This window comes from Excalfactoria chinensis, chromosome 16 (assembly GCF_039878825.1).
Source record: "Excalfactoria chinensis isolate bCotChi1 chromosome 16, bCotChi1.hap2, whole genome shotgun sequence".
NCBI classification, from domain to species: domain Eukaryota; kingdom Metazoa; phylum Chordata; class Aves; order Galliformes; family Phasianidae; genus Excalfactoria; species Excalfactoria chinensis.
In genome coordinates, this window is record NC_092840.1 from 10,622,422 (window position 1) to 10,637,117 (window position 14,696).

At 45.6% G+C, this 14,696-nt stretch overlaps 1 protein-coding gene across 2 annotated transcripts in view; it reads right to left on the minus strand.

Annotated features, from left to right (window-relative positions):
• Positions 1–14,696, minus strand: part of ZDHHC8 (zDHHC palmitoyltransferase 8) — a 73,369-nt gene extending 58,673 nt beyond the window's left edge. Inside the window, exon 1 of one of the 2 annotated variants that reach the window (XR_011905451.1) lies at positions 14,363–14,692. Coding sequence is in view for 1 of the 2 variants with exons in the window: in XM_072351470.1 (XP_072207571.1) it covers positions 14,363–14,466 (104 nt within the window). In the remaining variant the exon portion in view is untranslated. Of the gene's footprint in view, positions 1–14,362 lie in introns of both variants that reach the window. The other variant, XM_072351470.1, reaches the window with a different exon arrangement.

The following is a 14,696-nucleotide window of genomic DNA, read 5'->3' on the forward strand; positions in this document are numbered from 1 at the left end:
TTTTCAAAAGATCTGAATTTCACCAAAGACAAAATCTGGGTCATCTTTAAACCCATTCAGCCTTCTCAAACACAGCCCATTTTTTAATTCAAAAAACTTTCCAGAAGTTATAAAACACGAGGCATTATATTAAGGCAAGAAATAACATTTTATCTCACAGTCTGAGAGAAACAGGGCTTTGGCTACACATATGCATATATACATACACACATGTATGGGCAAGGTTTTGTTTTTGCTAATCCTAGTTAAAAAGACGACAAGGGAGAGAAAGAAATCCGTGTGCTATGACTCTTCAGGCACAGTGCCCTCCCTTGCTTTATTGTGCCACAAGAACACTGCAATTGCTTCCTCCCCCCTCCTCATCAGGGACTGATTTATTTAGCTGATGAATAGCTGTGCATGCAAGAATTTGAGACCTCAGTTATTTCTGTCTCAAATAGTCGCTATGCTTGTAATTATTTCAAAGGAATAATAATTACTCGATCTATTTGAAGATATAAAAAACCAGCATCAATTTTTGAACTCAATTCCATAAAAACACAACTTAGAAAGTCATAAAGGATTAAAAAAAATAGTCAAGCTTGTATAATATTAGACACTCACAGAGAATGCATGGAAGCCTATGGGGTCTGTTCCTAAAATATAAGTCTGGTGAATTTATGATACTGCTTCTACATCACACGATCCCCTTTTTTGGAAGCAAGAGATGGAACTGCCCAAGTTAGCCTTGCACAAACGTGACCACAACAAACTGAAACCTATAATTCTATTTGCAAAAATAGGCTGTGTACTGAGATGAATCGGCTCCACTGTAATTCCTGGGGAAGCAAGCATTTTTGCTAATATTTCTGCACGCAGTAACATCACTTACTGAGACTGAGATCAGCTGTAATGACTTGGAAAATACAGTGAACAAATGCACTGAAACAACTTAAATTGGTGCAAGGCAGCCCCAACTGCTGAATGACTTCCATGTTTTTCCATTTTGCAGACATAGCACTGGATTTTTCACCCTCCCCAAACTAATAATTGACTGAGAAAAAATTATAAGCAGCACGGCCCCAAGCTCTGCGCTTATTTTTGCAACGTGACACTGAAGGTTCATAGTTGTCATATTTTTTGATATATTAATATGACAACCCTGGCAACTGCTCATAAAATTGGACTGCCACTATAAAATTGTCTGTGAATCTTTAAAGTCACTTGCATATACCAAGAGGACCAAATTTAATCTCTTTATTGCTATATTCCCCTGTAGGGCTGCTGCTGCTTTAAGCACTGATGATGCTTGCTGAGCAGGTACCTATTAAGTGTTTCTTTTCATTGTACCCAGACAGCGTGTGGCCTCAGGCCATATATGTTGCATGCTATGCACATTCTGTTCTCAATATAGAACTGTTTTCTTTCTGGGATGTTCTGGTATAATTAACTTCATATGAATGCATTGCTAACATTAGCATTTATCATTCTGACACCCCTAGGAGTTACAATCTCTCCATCTTAGTCTGATTTTGCAGATAGGAACCCAAAGTTTCACGTGCCTCCTAGAACCCAACTCCTTGGGGATCTTGGCAGTTTGGAGCCCGTGCAAGTTGCAGTGCAAACAATGTGAAGCTGACAGCACTCAGAGCTACAAGTCCCAAGCACACAACATCCCTAAAAACAAGACTGCAACCGCTACAAGATGAACTAAGAACAGCTTTCCCAGCTCTTTTCTGTCTTTCACTTTCTTCCCATCATGCTCCCTAACTGCACTGAGAAAATACTTCTGCTCTCCTTTCTGGAGCTGGCAAGATCCAAAGCCCAAGTGAACAGCCCAAGAGAAGTTCCCCCCACTGCCATGATGTACGCAGTGCTGCCCATGGGCACAGCCCTGCTGGGTGGGGTGAAGCATTCAGACACTGCGCTGCTCATTGCAGGGATTAGAAACACGGCCAAATTTAGGAGGACAAATAAAGCCTAGCACAAAAGTCAACCTGCTATCCCATTTCAAGTCCTTGGGGTACTCTCCCTGATCTTGAAGTTTCCCATAAGCAAAACAGTAATCCCTAATATCAATCTGTTTTCACCTAACCAGGCAAAATCCCCCAGCACAAAGCAGACTGCTCGACCCAAATGGCTAATGTCACAGAACTAAAAAGTAAGGTCTTATAATGGAAATGTTGCGGATAATTGTGATTAAGGTAACTTGTTGCTGCAACCTGTAATTTAAACCACAAAATACAGTGCTGTACTGCACAAGGGAGGCTCAGGGCACAGCTTGACAAAAGCCTGATCCCAACACCGGTGGGAGCTACAGAGAATGTGGTGCAGCACTCCTTGCTGCTCAACATACAGCAAACCAGATCAGAGAACACACAAAGCAGCACCACTGTGCCGCAGCAGGACTAGTGCCAGCAAAGGAAAGGGACCCAACAACATGAAAGGTTTCTGCCAGTCACTGGACTACTCCATGCCGTTAGTTTGGGCTCTGTTGCTGTCACCAGTGCCAGCTCCAGATTCTTAGCCGTGGAGAGAAGACAAAGCCCATGACCTTTTGCTCTCTCCTCCTAAACAGGTTTGCTCTACAGACAGCAAAAACAACTTAGATGAGTAATAGCCCCAACCAGGCAGTTGTTCTGTTACAAAAATCCAGCAGATGCAAACAAGGACAGCTTCCCCTCTCACTCTCCAATGAAACCACTTAATCTTCAACCTACTAATAAAGAACTGAAATGCTCTTTGAAAGCAAAAGATGAGTTTGCTCTGATAGGATTTTTATGCTTTGCTAACAAAGGATTCCGTAGGCCAGCTAGACTAAATATATTCAGTTTGGGCTTCAGATATTCAATATGTTCCTGGCAGCTACTTTCCTATGTACTAAAAGAGCTACTACTCCAGTTCCAGTTGTAATTCAAAAAAGTAGTTCTCTAGAACACTATCATGGCACGATACCAGTGTTTTCAAAAACTGTGAATCATTTAAAATGCCTACACCGTGCTGAGATTCAGAAGGGTTTAGCTACTACTCACATTAAGCAAAGTGGCCAAAATATAGACAGAGACGTTGTTCCAGACCCTAAATCAATTCTCTTCTTCAGGAAGCCCAAGGAGATCATAACTAATAAGAACTCTTTGCCTGTGTAACATTTGAAAGCAAACATGAGATTTTAGAGGCACGCTGGAAAACACTCGGTTAAGCAAACTTCTTCTCTGCCTACGCAAACTGCACCAACAGCAAGAAATGTTAGCGTCAGGCTTCTGTGGTGGTTTTCAGATTTGTGGGTGCAAGGAAAGAGAGTGCCAGCTTTGCAGTATCTTCCAATTTCATGGAGAAAGGCTGCCAAGTTCAATGGTGTCAGCCTAGAGAAAAAGCAAGAGCAAGTGCTGACCCCTGGCAACCCATGGACAACGGGAACAAGGGGTTGTTCCAATGGGCATGGAGAGCAGAGGCTGCAGAATGGCTCTTACAAACATTTGGGAACCAACTGTGACTTCAGGAAGCAAGTTTGACACAAACAACTCCAACATCGCACTATTCTCTGTTCAATGATCTGCATAGTTGTGTTTCAAAAAATACCTCTACTTTATTTCAGACATGAATATTATTTCCCCCTACCATGGAAGACATTTCTATTAAAAAATACAGTTTCCAAAACTTCCAAAAGCTGAGCATCAGCTTTTTTATCCAGCTATGAGGCAGTGGAATATTAGAGATGAGCCTCAGCTCATTAGACTGTGCTATAAACATATTTCCAGCAGTCTGTACGCTGTACCAAAATAAACACAGGCATTAAAACCAGTTCTTCTGTATTTTTAAAGGAGCCCAAAAAGGACACTCAAATGGGTTTACACCCAACGCGATTCTCCTCATTATACAAGCAGGAGATCTGTGAACTTGTCTATATTAAGACGAAACAACATATTTCATGCGCAGATGAACAAATGTCTCTCCTGGATACGCATCCTGTGTCCTTGTTTAACACCATCCCAACCCCCTGCAATCACTGCTCACGGTTTTATGACTTCTTCCTTCATATATTTCCTCTGTATGGATATATATAGAAAACTCCACTAAATCCTCCATCAGAATATTATCTACTACCCCCGAAGAAGCTGTTCTTCAAGCAGACGGTGTTTTACAGCCAAGAGTGCCCACTGATACCCACTCCTGCGCTGAACATTCACACCAGAAGGCTCTGGGCAGTCTCTTGGCATCAGACAGAAATTACCAAGAAGACTTGCTTGCATGTCTCTACCGGGAATGCAAAAATCACTTACAACTTCATCACGGGGGAGACCAGCCAAGGGGAAAACAGTTCAAATACAGCTTGGCATAATCTCTACTCTGGGAAGAAGCAAAGCTGGCAGGCTGGGACAAGTACTAGAGAATGGACAAGTGCCACCTCCGCTCTGGCAGGGTGAAACACACACACACCACTGTCACACCTACCCGGCTTGGAGTCCAACAGTGTCAGCTCCTGACAGGTGCAGCATGAGCAAAGGGAATTACGATGGCAGGAAAAAAGAAAACAAAATCCCCACAGAATAAGCTGAAGCTTTAGTATTTCTGCTCCAGAAACTCAATTTTTCACAGAATTTTTCAGCTAGCCAGTTTTCCTGACATAAACTGATTACTCCTCCTCCTTGTCCGGTCCTCCGTACTCTCCAACAGCAGGTTAGAGCTGCCAAAGCTACTCAAACACACCCCCACAAAATGTGTCAATTATCTCACATTTTGTCCCTCCACCTACAGGGACTGCACTGCATGCAGCATCCCAGCTCTCAACCCTGCTCCCAGAGGGCAGAGATGTTCGCTGGGAGGTTTGTTCCACAGAGTTGAGCCTCGTAACTGAAACCCAGCATTCAGCAGGCGCTAAGAAGGGAGAACGGCCATCTTGCTGACTTGTCCCTGAAGGAAACAGCCAGCTTGGATGCCAGCAGCCCCCAGCCCACGACACAACCAGCCCAGGCACATGGAGGATACTTGAGTCACATCTGAAGAAGTCACGTTTACATGACTCACTGAATCACAGGGAAGTTCTGAGGAACTTCAGAGAGCTGTGAGCCATCACTGCACACTCACAACTCACATCAGACAATTGCTCTGGAGAGGGTGTTGTTTAGAGCTACTATATATATTAAAAAAAAGGTTAATTTACAGAAAGAATTAAGAAAATGTGTTTTCCTCCTTGTTTGACTGACCTGGATGGCTCCACTGAGGATGAAGGTCAGAAGGGCTTTGTTTTGTTCTGCCACTCCCATTGCCTCACTGTCTCCTTCTGCATATAAAAACTCTTACAAAAACAGAACTGCATTACCTACAGCTAACTTCACATCCCTCGTGCTCTTCTCCACAAAGGGCTCTCAGCCTTATTCTGTATGCTGGAAATAATGCCCACATAGAAGCAAGTCCTCCTGACAGGAACTGCAGCCCGGGAGAGCCCACAGCAGAGCAGGGAAGGTGTGAGCAGCAGCAGAGGGGAACTGCTGTGGACTGACTGCAAGCCCTGCTCCCCTTCCTCTTGTGCTGCTCCGGGGGACAGGAGGAGGCAGAGCGGTTGGGAATGAAGGAATCAAGTTGAGTGTGCAAAAAGAAAAAAGGGAGGATTTGAGGAACAGCACGAGGTCCTGATGCTTTCTACCAAAGGCTCCACAGTGCCCGGCACAATCCTACCACAGAGAAACCTCACAGAAAGCTGCCTTACAGAAAAAAAAGCTGCTAAAAATAAAGTGCAATTGTTTTTCTCTGGCTTTAAATTCATTCAGACACTACTCTTCAAAAGAATTTGGGGGAAAAAAAAAAAACTTAAGGATTTGAGAAGAAAAAAAAAAGAAGCAAAAACTGGAATTTGTTATGAAGATTATTTACAGTATTTCAAAGCATCAAGGACTGCAAAGTGAACAAAAGTGACCAAAAAAGTAACATCTCTGTATTCAAGTGCCATACTCCTATGAGAATACAGAACAGCATCATCTGTTGCAATGAAGTGTTTGAGCTGATCGTTTCTTGTCCTTGGCACTCTGCTGACACACTTATAAAGCTTTAATTAAAAAAAGAATCAAGCCAACACCACAAACTGCACAGACTCGTGCCCTGCCGTCACTTCTGACCAACTTGTGGAGCTGGGGCTCAGCCAACTTCCATTGAATCTGAGGAGTTTCCAGCAAACTGTCATTGCAGCGGGTGCAGTTCCTGACGGGGTGACCATCCATGGCAAGGGGAGCGATGCTGAACTGCCACCTAACAAGTCTGCTCCAGGGTGCCTGCATTAAGTCGTGACAGTTACCAAGTCCAAACTGAACACTGAGGATTGAAGAGGAGCATCTATCAAAGACTTCTAGCCACTGGAAAAGTGGAGAGTATGTCCAGGCATCTGTTGATAGCACAGTGTGCAGATATATAACAGTGTTGCACGATATATTCCACCCTAAATCACTCTGCTAAATGAACTGAAGTCTTCCAGCTAGCTCTCTCCTCCAAGCAAAATGTTTCTTCCTCTTTAAGCTCTTAACCACAACGATTCAGTTATTTCCAAGAGCAAAGTTCAAAAATCTTATTTTATTTTCTGTCAAAAAGTTTCATCGTCCTGTTACAGAACAGGATCCGGACCTTGGGTGAGGGAGTTCAGCCCTCTTTCAGTAGGGTAAAGCCCAGGAGGTGCAGGATGATGGACACAGCTGAAGTAATGCAGCCAGCTGGGACAATCAACAACCCTCCCAGAGATTCAAACCAAGCATGCAGCCATGTGAATATCCAGGACTAATCACTTTGCAGTGAGATTTTAAGTGGCATGTCAGAAGATCAGAAGCAAGTTTTAATCCCATCTTTTTAATTCTTTTAATATACCTTCACTGAGTTTCTGAATAAGAATGGTAAGAATGAGAAGGGACATCAAGGGAGAAATGTGAATTAGAAGCAGACTGTTTAGTTAACTATCTCAGTATAAACTGTCTTTATTATGTTATAAAAATCCTGGTACATCACGACTTGTTCCAGAGAAATGTCTTTCAAAAGATGAGGCCAAACTGGGACTAAAAGACAGAACGTACATTAAAACCTTACGTTTTCTAACTGAAGCGTTGGCAGGACTCACAAGCCCAGAGAATCAATGCTTCATCAGACATGCAGGAATCCACACACTGTGCATGCGCAGTGCACTGTTCTGGAGACATATTACAACACCATGGCCAAAGCAGCACAACAGGACAGTAATTCTATAGGAACCAAGAAGAAAGCTGGCAAAATGAGATGCTTTTTTACAAGCCAAGTTGATCTACACAAAAATATCTTTTCCTCATTTCCAAAGCAGTTAAAGCAAGAAAAATAAATAACATCTCTCTGAAGGAAGCAAACAAAAGAATAAACATATTCATCATTAAAGGAAAAAAGGAAAAATAAAAAGCAGCATTCCACTGAATAGGGCTCCACTGCAGTCAAGGACAATTACTTGGCAAATTGATAGACCTTTCTATCTCTATTTGTTCTGTTCACCAGAACAAATTCCACTTGCTTTTCTGGATCAAGAGAATTCAGACTAAGAATACAGAACTTGGTAGGGAGGAAGACACAAGCCTTGGTCAGCCCCTTTGGATAGATTCAATGAAGAAGAGTTTGTTGCATCAACCCACAAAAACCACCCCAGCTCAACAGATAGGATCAGATGTTTAATTGTATCTTATAACCCTGAATCCTTTACTCTTATAATAATGTCAAAATTCAGCAGCTACAACAGCGGTGTAGTCTGGAACCAGATATCACAGGGATAAAAAAATCTAAAGATAATGACAGACGAAGAAAATGTGGGTTGGACAACCTCCCTGAGTAGTGCTCAATGGCCCAAAATTCACACCCCGACATCCTCTGAGGGATGAATTAAAAACAACAACACCACAAACACCCAGCTAGTAAATGGAGAGACAATGGCTGGTTCAAAAGCCCATTTCTCATTTTACCAGATATGAATTATAGATCAAACACATCAGGCCAGAAAAGAAATCATTAATTTTTCAGTTCTTGAACCAGATTTAGCTCTATCCCACCAGCTTTCAGAACACAAGGCATGAAATACTTCCTGGCAAAAGGAATTACCGGTGTGGAATGACATGCAAATAAAAGTTTAAGCATGACAATTGTAACCATTAAGCTTTTACAGACAGCCAACAAGCTTATGCCCACACCTACCTCCACCTCCTGCCCTGCAACCCAGCAGCTGCTGGCCCAAGGCTGCCTGCAAGCCCTGCTACAGCTGAGCTCCATCACAGCGTGGGCTGGCTGCTGAGCAAGCAGCATTACCTGCTGGTCCAAGCACAGCTGGAGAAGCCCACTGCTAGAGCAGGCGATCTACGGAGAAAGCTACGCATGCAAAATGAGACCCCACTCATGAGAAAATAAATAAAAATTGAAAAGCTTATGCACAATTAAAAGAATCCCAAATAACTTTTGATACCAAGGAAAGGAAATGATTTTCCAGAACAAAAAACCTGCCTCCCACCAAGAGTAGCTACTAAAGCTTTAAGCTGAACCTTTCCATTTCAAAGCATTTCTGTGATTGATCTGAATTGAAATGAAAACGATACTTGTTTATAAAAACGTCCAGGCATTCTGTATTCCCTTACGTTGTGTTGATACAGATATTACATTGGATTATTTCCCTGAAGACATGAAAGAGAGCTAATGTAAATGCCAATTTAGTTTTGAGAATCTTGGGAGAGTAAGGCTTTGTCTGACTTTATTTGTGAAAGCCCTTATATATATATGTATATATATATAAGCAGTTTCAAGTTTGTTTTGTTAGGCTCCAACTTAACACATTAATTTGTTCATTTAAGAGCATTCTGTCATTAATTCAGTCTGAGTCTGTGCCCAGGTTTCCTGGAGAGCAGTCACTTCAGAACGGCACGTGGACCTTTTCAAGGCACTCAGTGACTGGTCAGCTTCTATGAGCTCTTCCCTTCAAAAAACAATGCCATCACCTCATTTGCAGCTCGACAAAAACCACCATTTCTCATATTCCCATCTTAATGCTGCTGCCTCGCTCCACAGAACTTGCTATCCCGTTGCCCAAAGGGCAGTACTTCCAAACTATGTGACTTCATACAAGACGTAGGTGTCCAGCTTCAGATCTAAAATTCAAGGGTTCTGGTGTTCTGCACGTGGCTCTGCCACCCCTTCTTACTGGAAGATATTGAAACACAGCAGCGTGTTTATGAAAGATACTTTATAATGATTTCACATTTGAGGACAACAAATTCTGCACTTACAGGTTCACAAACAGAAAACCATGGTAACCACTGCATTATCTGTGTTCCTGTACTGTTTATGCTGTAATATCCACGTACCCACCACTGCCTGCGTAACAGGCCGAGCTCAGAAGTTTGGGAATTTTGGACACAAATATAGCTAAATTACATTAGAAGCCACAAAAGAACAGTCAGAGATCAAGCAATTATTCACTCATTGAAGATTACCGCAGCATGCACTGTGTTGTGGTGTACTCGCTTAAAGGAATGACAGCAACCAGCAACCAAGTCCCCAAAACTAAAGCAAAACAGGATCCAGCTGACTACAGTTTTCCAGCCTACGGCATTCTTTGCAAAAGAAGAATGCAGGATTTCCATGAAAAACAACAGCATTCCTATTTCAGTCCCTGTGTCTCGTCCTTCCAACTTCCCTGGCACTCACACTGCCATGTGATGACTGATGGCCGCTCTCTGGCAGAAATTAGCATCAATCTTAATTAGTACAATTAGCATCTGCCTCTGGTAGCAAACATCACAAACCACAAGTCCGAGGACACCAAATGTGTCTGTCTCTATTTCTTCTTGTGTTTTGAAGAGCAGCATCCCCCAGCTTACATTGCTCCCAGCCAAGTAAGCTCCCATAACACCTGAACAATTCTGTAGCGCCGGCTTCTATTTATAAGAGGATACACACGAGGCATATTTGGATAAACGTGGGCAGCAATTAAAATAGCATCTCAAAAAGGACTTCAAAGAAAAATTAGAAAACCTGTTTGTGTATTCGTGTACAAAGGCTGAAAGGCCCACCCTGGTCTAACAGAGGCAGCCTCTCATCCCTGTTTCCATACACCCACATCCTCCACCTCTGCTCACCAGGAAAAACAGACAGGATGTTGCTACTGGCATAAGTCACACACTGACTACAGCAGTGGGCATCCCGTGCACAAGAGCAGCCTTCCCTGCACTGCCCATTTGGGCTTCAAATCTCAATCTGCATTTAGTGTTCAAATGGCACTGCAACGGCTGCAGGCAGAGCAGAGCAGAGCAGAGCAGAGCAGAGCAGAGCAGAGCAAAGCAAAGCAAAGCAGAGCAGAGCAAAGCAAAGCAGAGCGCTGCCCCACTGCAGGCACCCAGCCATGTACTGCGATGGTGCTCCTCTGTCTCCCAAGATACAAGAGGAGAGAATATTCCTGCCGAACACAAACATCATTTTTTCTTCCCTCGAGGAACAAATTTTATTAGCTTCCAAAAGCGTCCTGTATTGTCAGCTCTGCTGCTCCCCATGGAAGCAAAGATAACAGACTCTCCCAGCTATGGCCAGAAAACCCAGCTCTCTTCCAGCATTAGGAATGATTTTAGAAGATTTTTCAGACTTCAGTTAAATGCATTTTCCTGTTGAAACTGCCTGGTTTTCGTGTTTGTTTTTTAATCTTTCATGACAAGTTTTAGATACAATATAGAATAAAATTATAAATCAAGATTAAATTGCCATAGTCTACAAGGCCTTGTTTTTGGCACAGCAAGAATAAATGTCTTATAGAAGCTGACAAACATGGCAGCTGAGACAACTCAGGGCAGTCGGTAGAGTCCGACCTTCCAGAGTTAAAATACGTCAGGAAGCTGAAACCTCTCCTTAGTTTTACACTTCTAAAATACACCTGGCTCTTCTCCACTGGAAATTACCAGACCCAAATCAGTGCTTGCCTCAGTGAGATCTCAGTGCTGACTTTCATCTAATTAAACCAATGCACACCTTTGGACACTCCTTTCCTCTCTCCATTGCCATCCACATAGCTCAGCGCACGCCCTGTGTGAAGCTGCTCCCCACCGGTGCCAGCAAAGCCTCAGTTTAAAGTAAAACTAATAATCAGAAATAGTTTGAGGCTTCGAGCAGCGGGGTGTGGCTTAGTAAGAAAGTCCATCAGAGCACCAGCTGTGCGTGTCTGAGGCCCCCTGTGATTACGTCTCATTATGACTTCTAAGCAAAGTTCAGGTCTCATCTTCAGTACTGGCTGAATGAGTTTTCACTCGGTGGTGCCCTGACCCAGAAAATGACCCACTCTGCCATGCTGGTGAAGAACCCAACACACAGCAGCACAGCCTCCATCACATCAAAGTACTGCAGCCAGGTCTTTATTACAGACACCGTATTGCTGCCATGCTTCCAAGGCGCCCAGCTGACTGCTTGCTGCAGAAAAGTCACAACGTGGCCATTACCAGAAATTCACACTCTACTGTATTCAGCAAAAGACTGAAGAACTGTGTTTTCTTTATTTTCATCACTGAAATAAGCCAGTTTTTCCATAAGCCTTAAGCACCTATACACACAGGTACTGCAGCTGAGCTACAACAGAGATTGCTGGCAATAGAAACAACAGCAAGTAGCACAGTTTGAACAAGTGCAGAGCACCAGCAGCTCCAGCACCATCGTTCATCGGGTGAAGTTTAGCTTTGCAGCACAGTGTTCACCAACAGCTATGTTGCAATCTCTACTAATTCTGCAGTTACACAACCCAACGTTGGAAAGCAAAGCTGGAAAGCTGACGAGATTTGGGTTCTGTGGATGACCACACTCATGCTTACATCACAGCAGCCAGCAGCCCAAGGCAGAACAGCCCGGAATGGGTTAGAATGGTTTACACTGTTATCCTTAATGAAAATACAAAGGAAAAAAGGTCTTAGAAGAAAGAAGCTCAACGTGCTGCAGCTGAATCACTCTGGATTCTGGTTACATTAAGCAGAATTGTTCTTCCTTCATTATGCCATTTGATTTGTTCCTGTAAGTAAATTAACCTAATTATTATATATAGCACTATTTATACATTCATTCGCAATGCTTACAGTTAATGCACATTTACTCCCTAACTGTGACAAACCAGACCACCTACTCACACAGCTCTGTTATTATTAGAGGAACGCACACCGGGAGCTGAGGGCCCACAGCACACCGCTCTCAGACAGGCAGCCCTGTGACAGCTAAGCAGCTCAGTTCCCCCCCACAGAACCAGGAGGAATACCACAGGGACATGGCAAATGCTAAATAGTCAGCAGAGGAAAAAGAACAGAGGAAAAAGAACCTCTCATGGAACCTTCCCAAACATGAGTACCACTGAGCGACACCACCATCAGTGCGCACCACGTATTCCAGACACCCTTCAGGTGCCACTATTTAGCAAAGCTCTTTGGACCACAGCTACGAATAAAGATCACGCTGCCTGAAAGCCACCCCTGGCACCTCAGAGAGCCTTCTGTCCAGCAGAAGGCCGGCACGGTGCGCGGCTGAGCACGCAGGCAGGCTGAAAATGCTGAGGTCAGAGCCATTTCAGAGAGCCCCGAGGAACACGTGCAGTGCCCAGGAAGCAATGCTGTTTCCTTCCAGCAAGCACTTTTTGAAATCCTTATTCGCTTTTTCCACATATACTAACAGCCATTATTCTGTTCCGCATGCTGTACTTGGTGGAGTCTGTGACATCCCATCCACTGGCCAGTTTCAGGCACAGATAAGGGCCTCAACAGACAGAGCAGCCTCAGAACTCGACAACACGAACAAAAAATGAACAGAAACTGCAGTAAATCATCACCTGGTAAAGTTCTCGTGCTGTGACCAGCATGCAGGCCTGTACGAGCAGCAGTTTAAAGCAGCAGCAGGCAGCGCCTCCTCTGCTGCACCACTGCTGTGTGTTCCAACAGCAGCAGTGCATGCTGGCACCCAGGGAAGGGCTGTCTGCACGGCCTGAAGTAACGGGTCACAACAGAAGGAAAAACCCACCATGAAAAGACACTTCCAGCGCACAGTGTGTGCTCTGCTCCCAAGCAAAGACAGACGTCACCAAAACTGCTCAGGATAAAAAAAAACAAACAACAGCAAATCTGCGCAGATCCGTCCAAGTATTTCTGAATGGACAGGACTTCAGAGACTGCCTGACAGCAGTTGCTCAGTTAAGTGTTATTTTCATCGCAGACACAGCTTGGCAGCAGCACAGAGCGTGTGTCTGGGATGGTCTCCGACACAGTACTAACACTCCGAGATGCACAGGCCAAGTTACAATATGGAGAGATCCTAAAAATATCTCGTTTCGCATGTAATTATTCACTGCTAACAGCGCGGGATTAAGTTTGGGGTTCGGTAATAGACTACAAACTCTCGCTCCGTACAGTGACCAATCGTGGCAGGGACATCCCCGCGGTGCCCTGCTGCCATGGGCCGGCTGTCACAGCCAGGGGCTGCAGAGCAGCACGTTTGCAGCTGCACGTTCAGAGCATCACATGAAAAGCAACACGCAGCTCCTGAGACAAGCTCAGCGCACACCCGTCTCTCCAGCTGCAGGAAAATGCCGGCATTAAGATCCCTTTTTCTGACTGCAAAACCACGTGAACAAAATAAATGCAGCACGGTGTGAGCCGAGTTCACGGCAGAAGGCAACTCGTGTGTGCCCGCAAGGCCCCAGCCATGACGAGGAGCCCAATGACGAAGGATGGGTTCATATGACGATCAGCTCTTCGTGCCGAACCAGTGCGATATCCTGAAAGGATTTAGCAGTCCCTTGGCATCAAAGGCATGAAAGCCAGCAGTCAGCAATCACGTCACACTAAGCCAAGAGCGCTGCTCGGTGTCAAACGCTGCTCTGATTTAGGAAACCGTTTGGCAAAACGACATCTGCAATTTGCACCGAACGCTGAGCCACAGCAGCCACAGCAGGCACAGAAAGCACAGCAGCCACAGCAGCCGTGTGAGCCGTGAAACACCGGGCATTCCATCACGGCCCAACTTACAGAGGTGAAAAACGCGGCCACGCTCACACCAACGCGGAGCCCCCGGCCCCTCCAGCGCACGACCCGCACGAGCGGACCCCCGCCCCAAAGCCGCGGGGCGCTGCGGGGCGGCCGCCACAGGGCGCTGTGCGAGGAGGGGACGTGGGAGCGACGGAAAACGGGGGCAACTCAAAGTTTGGCCCCCCAGCCCCGCTCGTTCCCTCCAGCAAATCTCAGCGCCCGGCGGCTCCGCGGCTGGTTACATAAAACAACGCACCGAGCGCACGGCAGGAGGATCCGAGCACCGCTAACCCGGCCGAGGAGGGGCGGAAAGGGAGGGGGGGGGGAGCGGGTCCGGGGAGGCGGCAGCCCCCAACGGCGGTACTTACGTGAAAACAAAAAATAAAGTCGTGGAACCCACTAACAAGGCGGCCGCTGTGGAGACCGGGATGTATTTGGTCGGTTTAAACCTCTTGCCGGTGCTGCCGGGCATCCTGTGGCTTACACATCACTGAGTGAGTCCGAGCCGGGAGCAGCGGCCGGGAGGGACGCGGGCACGGCGGGGACCGGGCGGCAGCAGCGAGGGCCGGGCCGCGGCTGACCTCCGGCACAGGAAATCCCACCCCCGGCGCGGCCCACCCGGCGGATGTCGGCCGCCCCTTCAGGCGGCGCGGGAGGAGCGCGGCGGGGCCGCTCCCTGTTGCCGGGCCGCTCCCTGCGCCG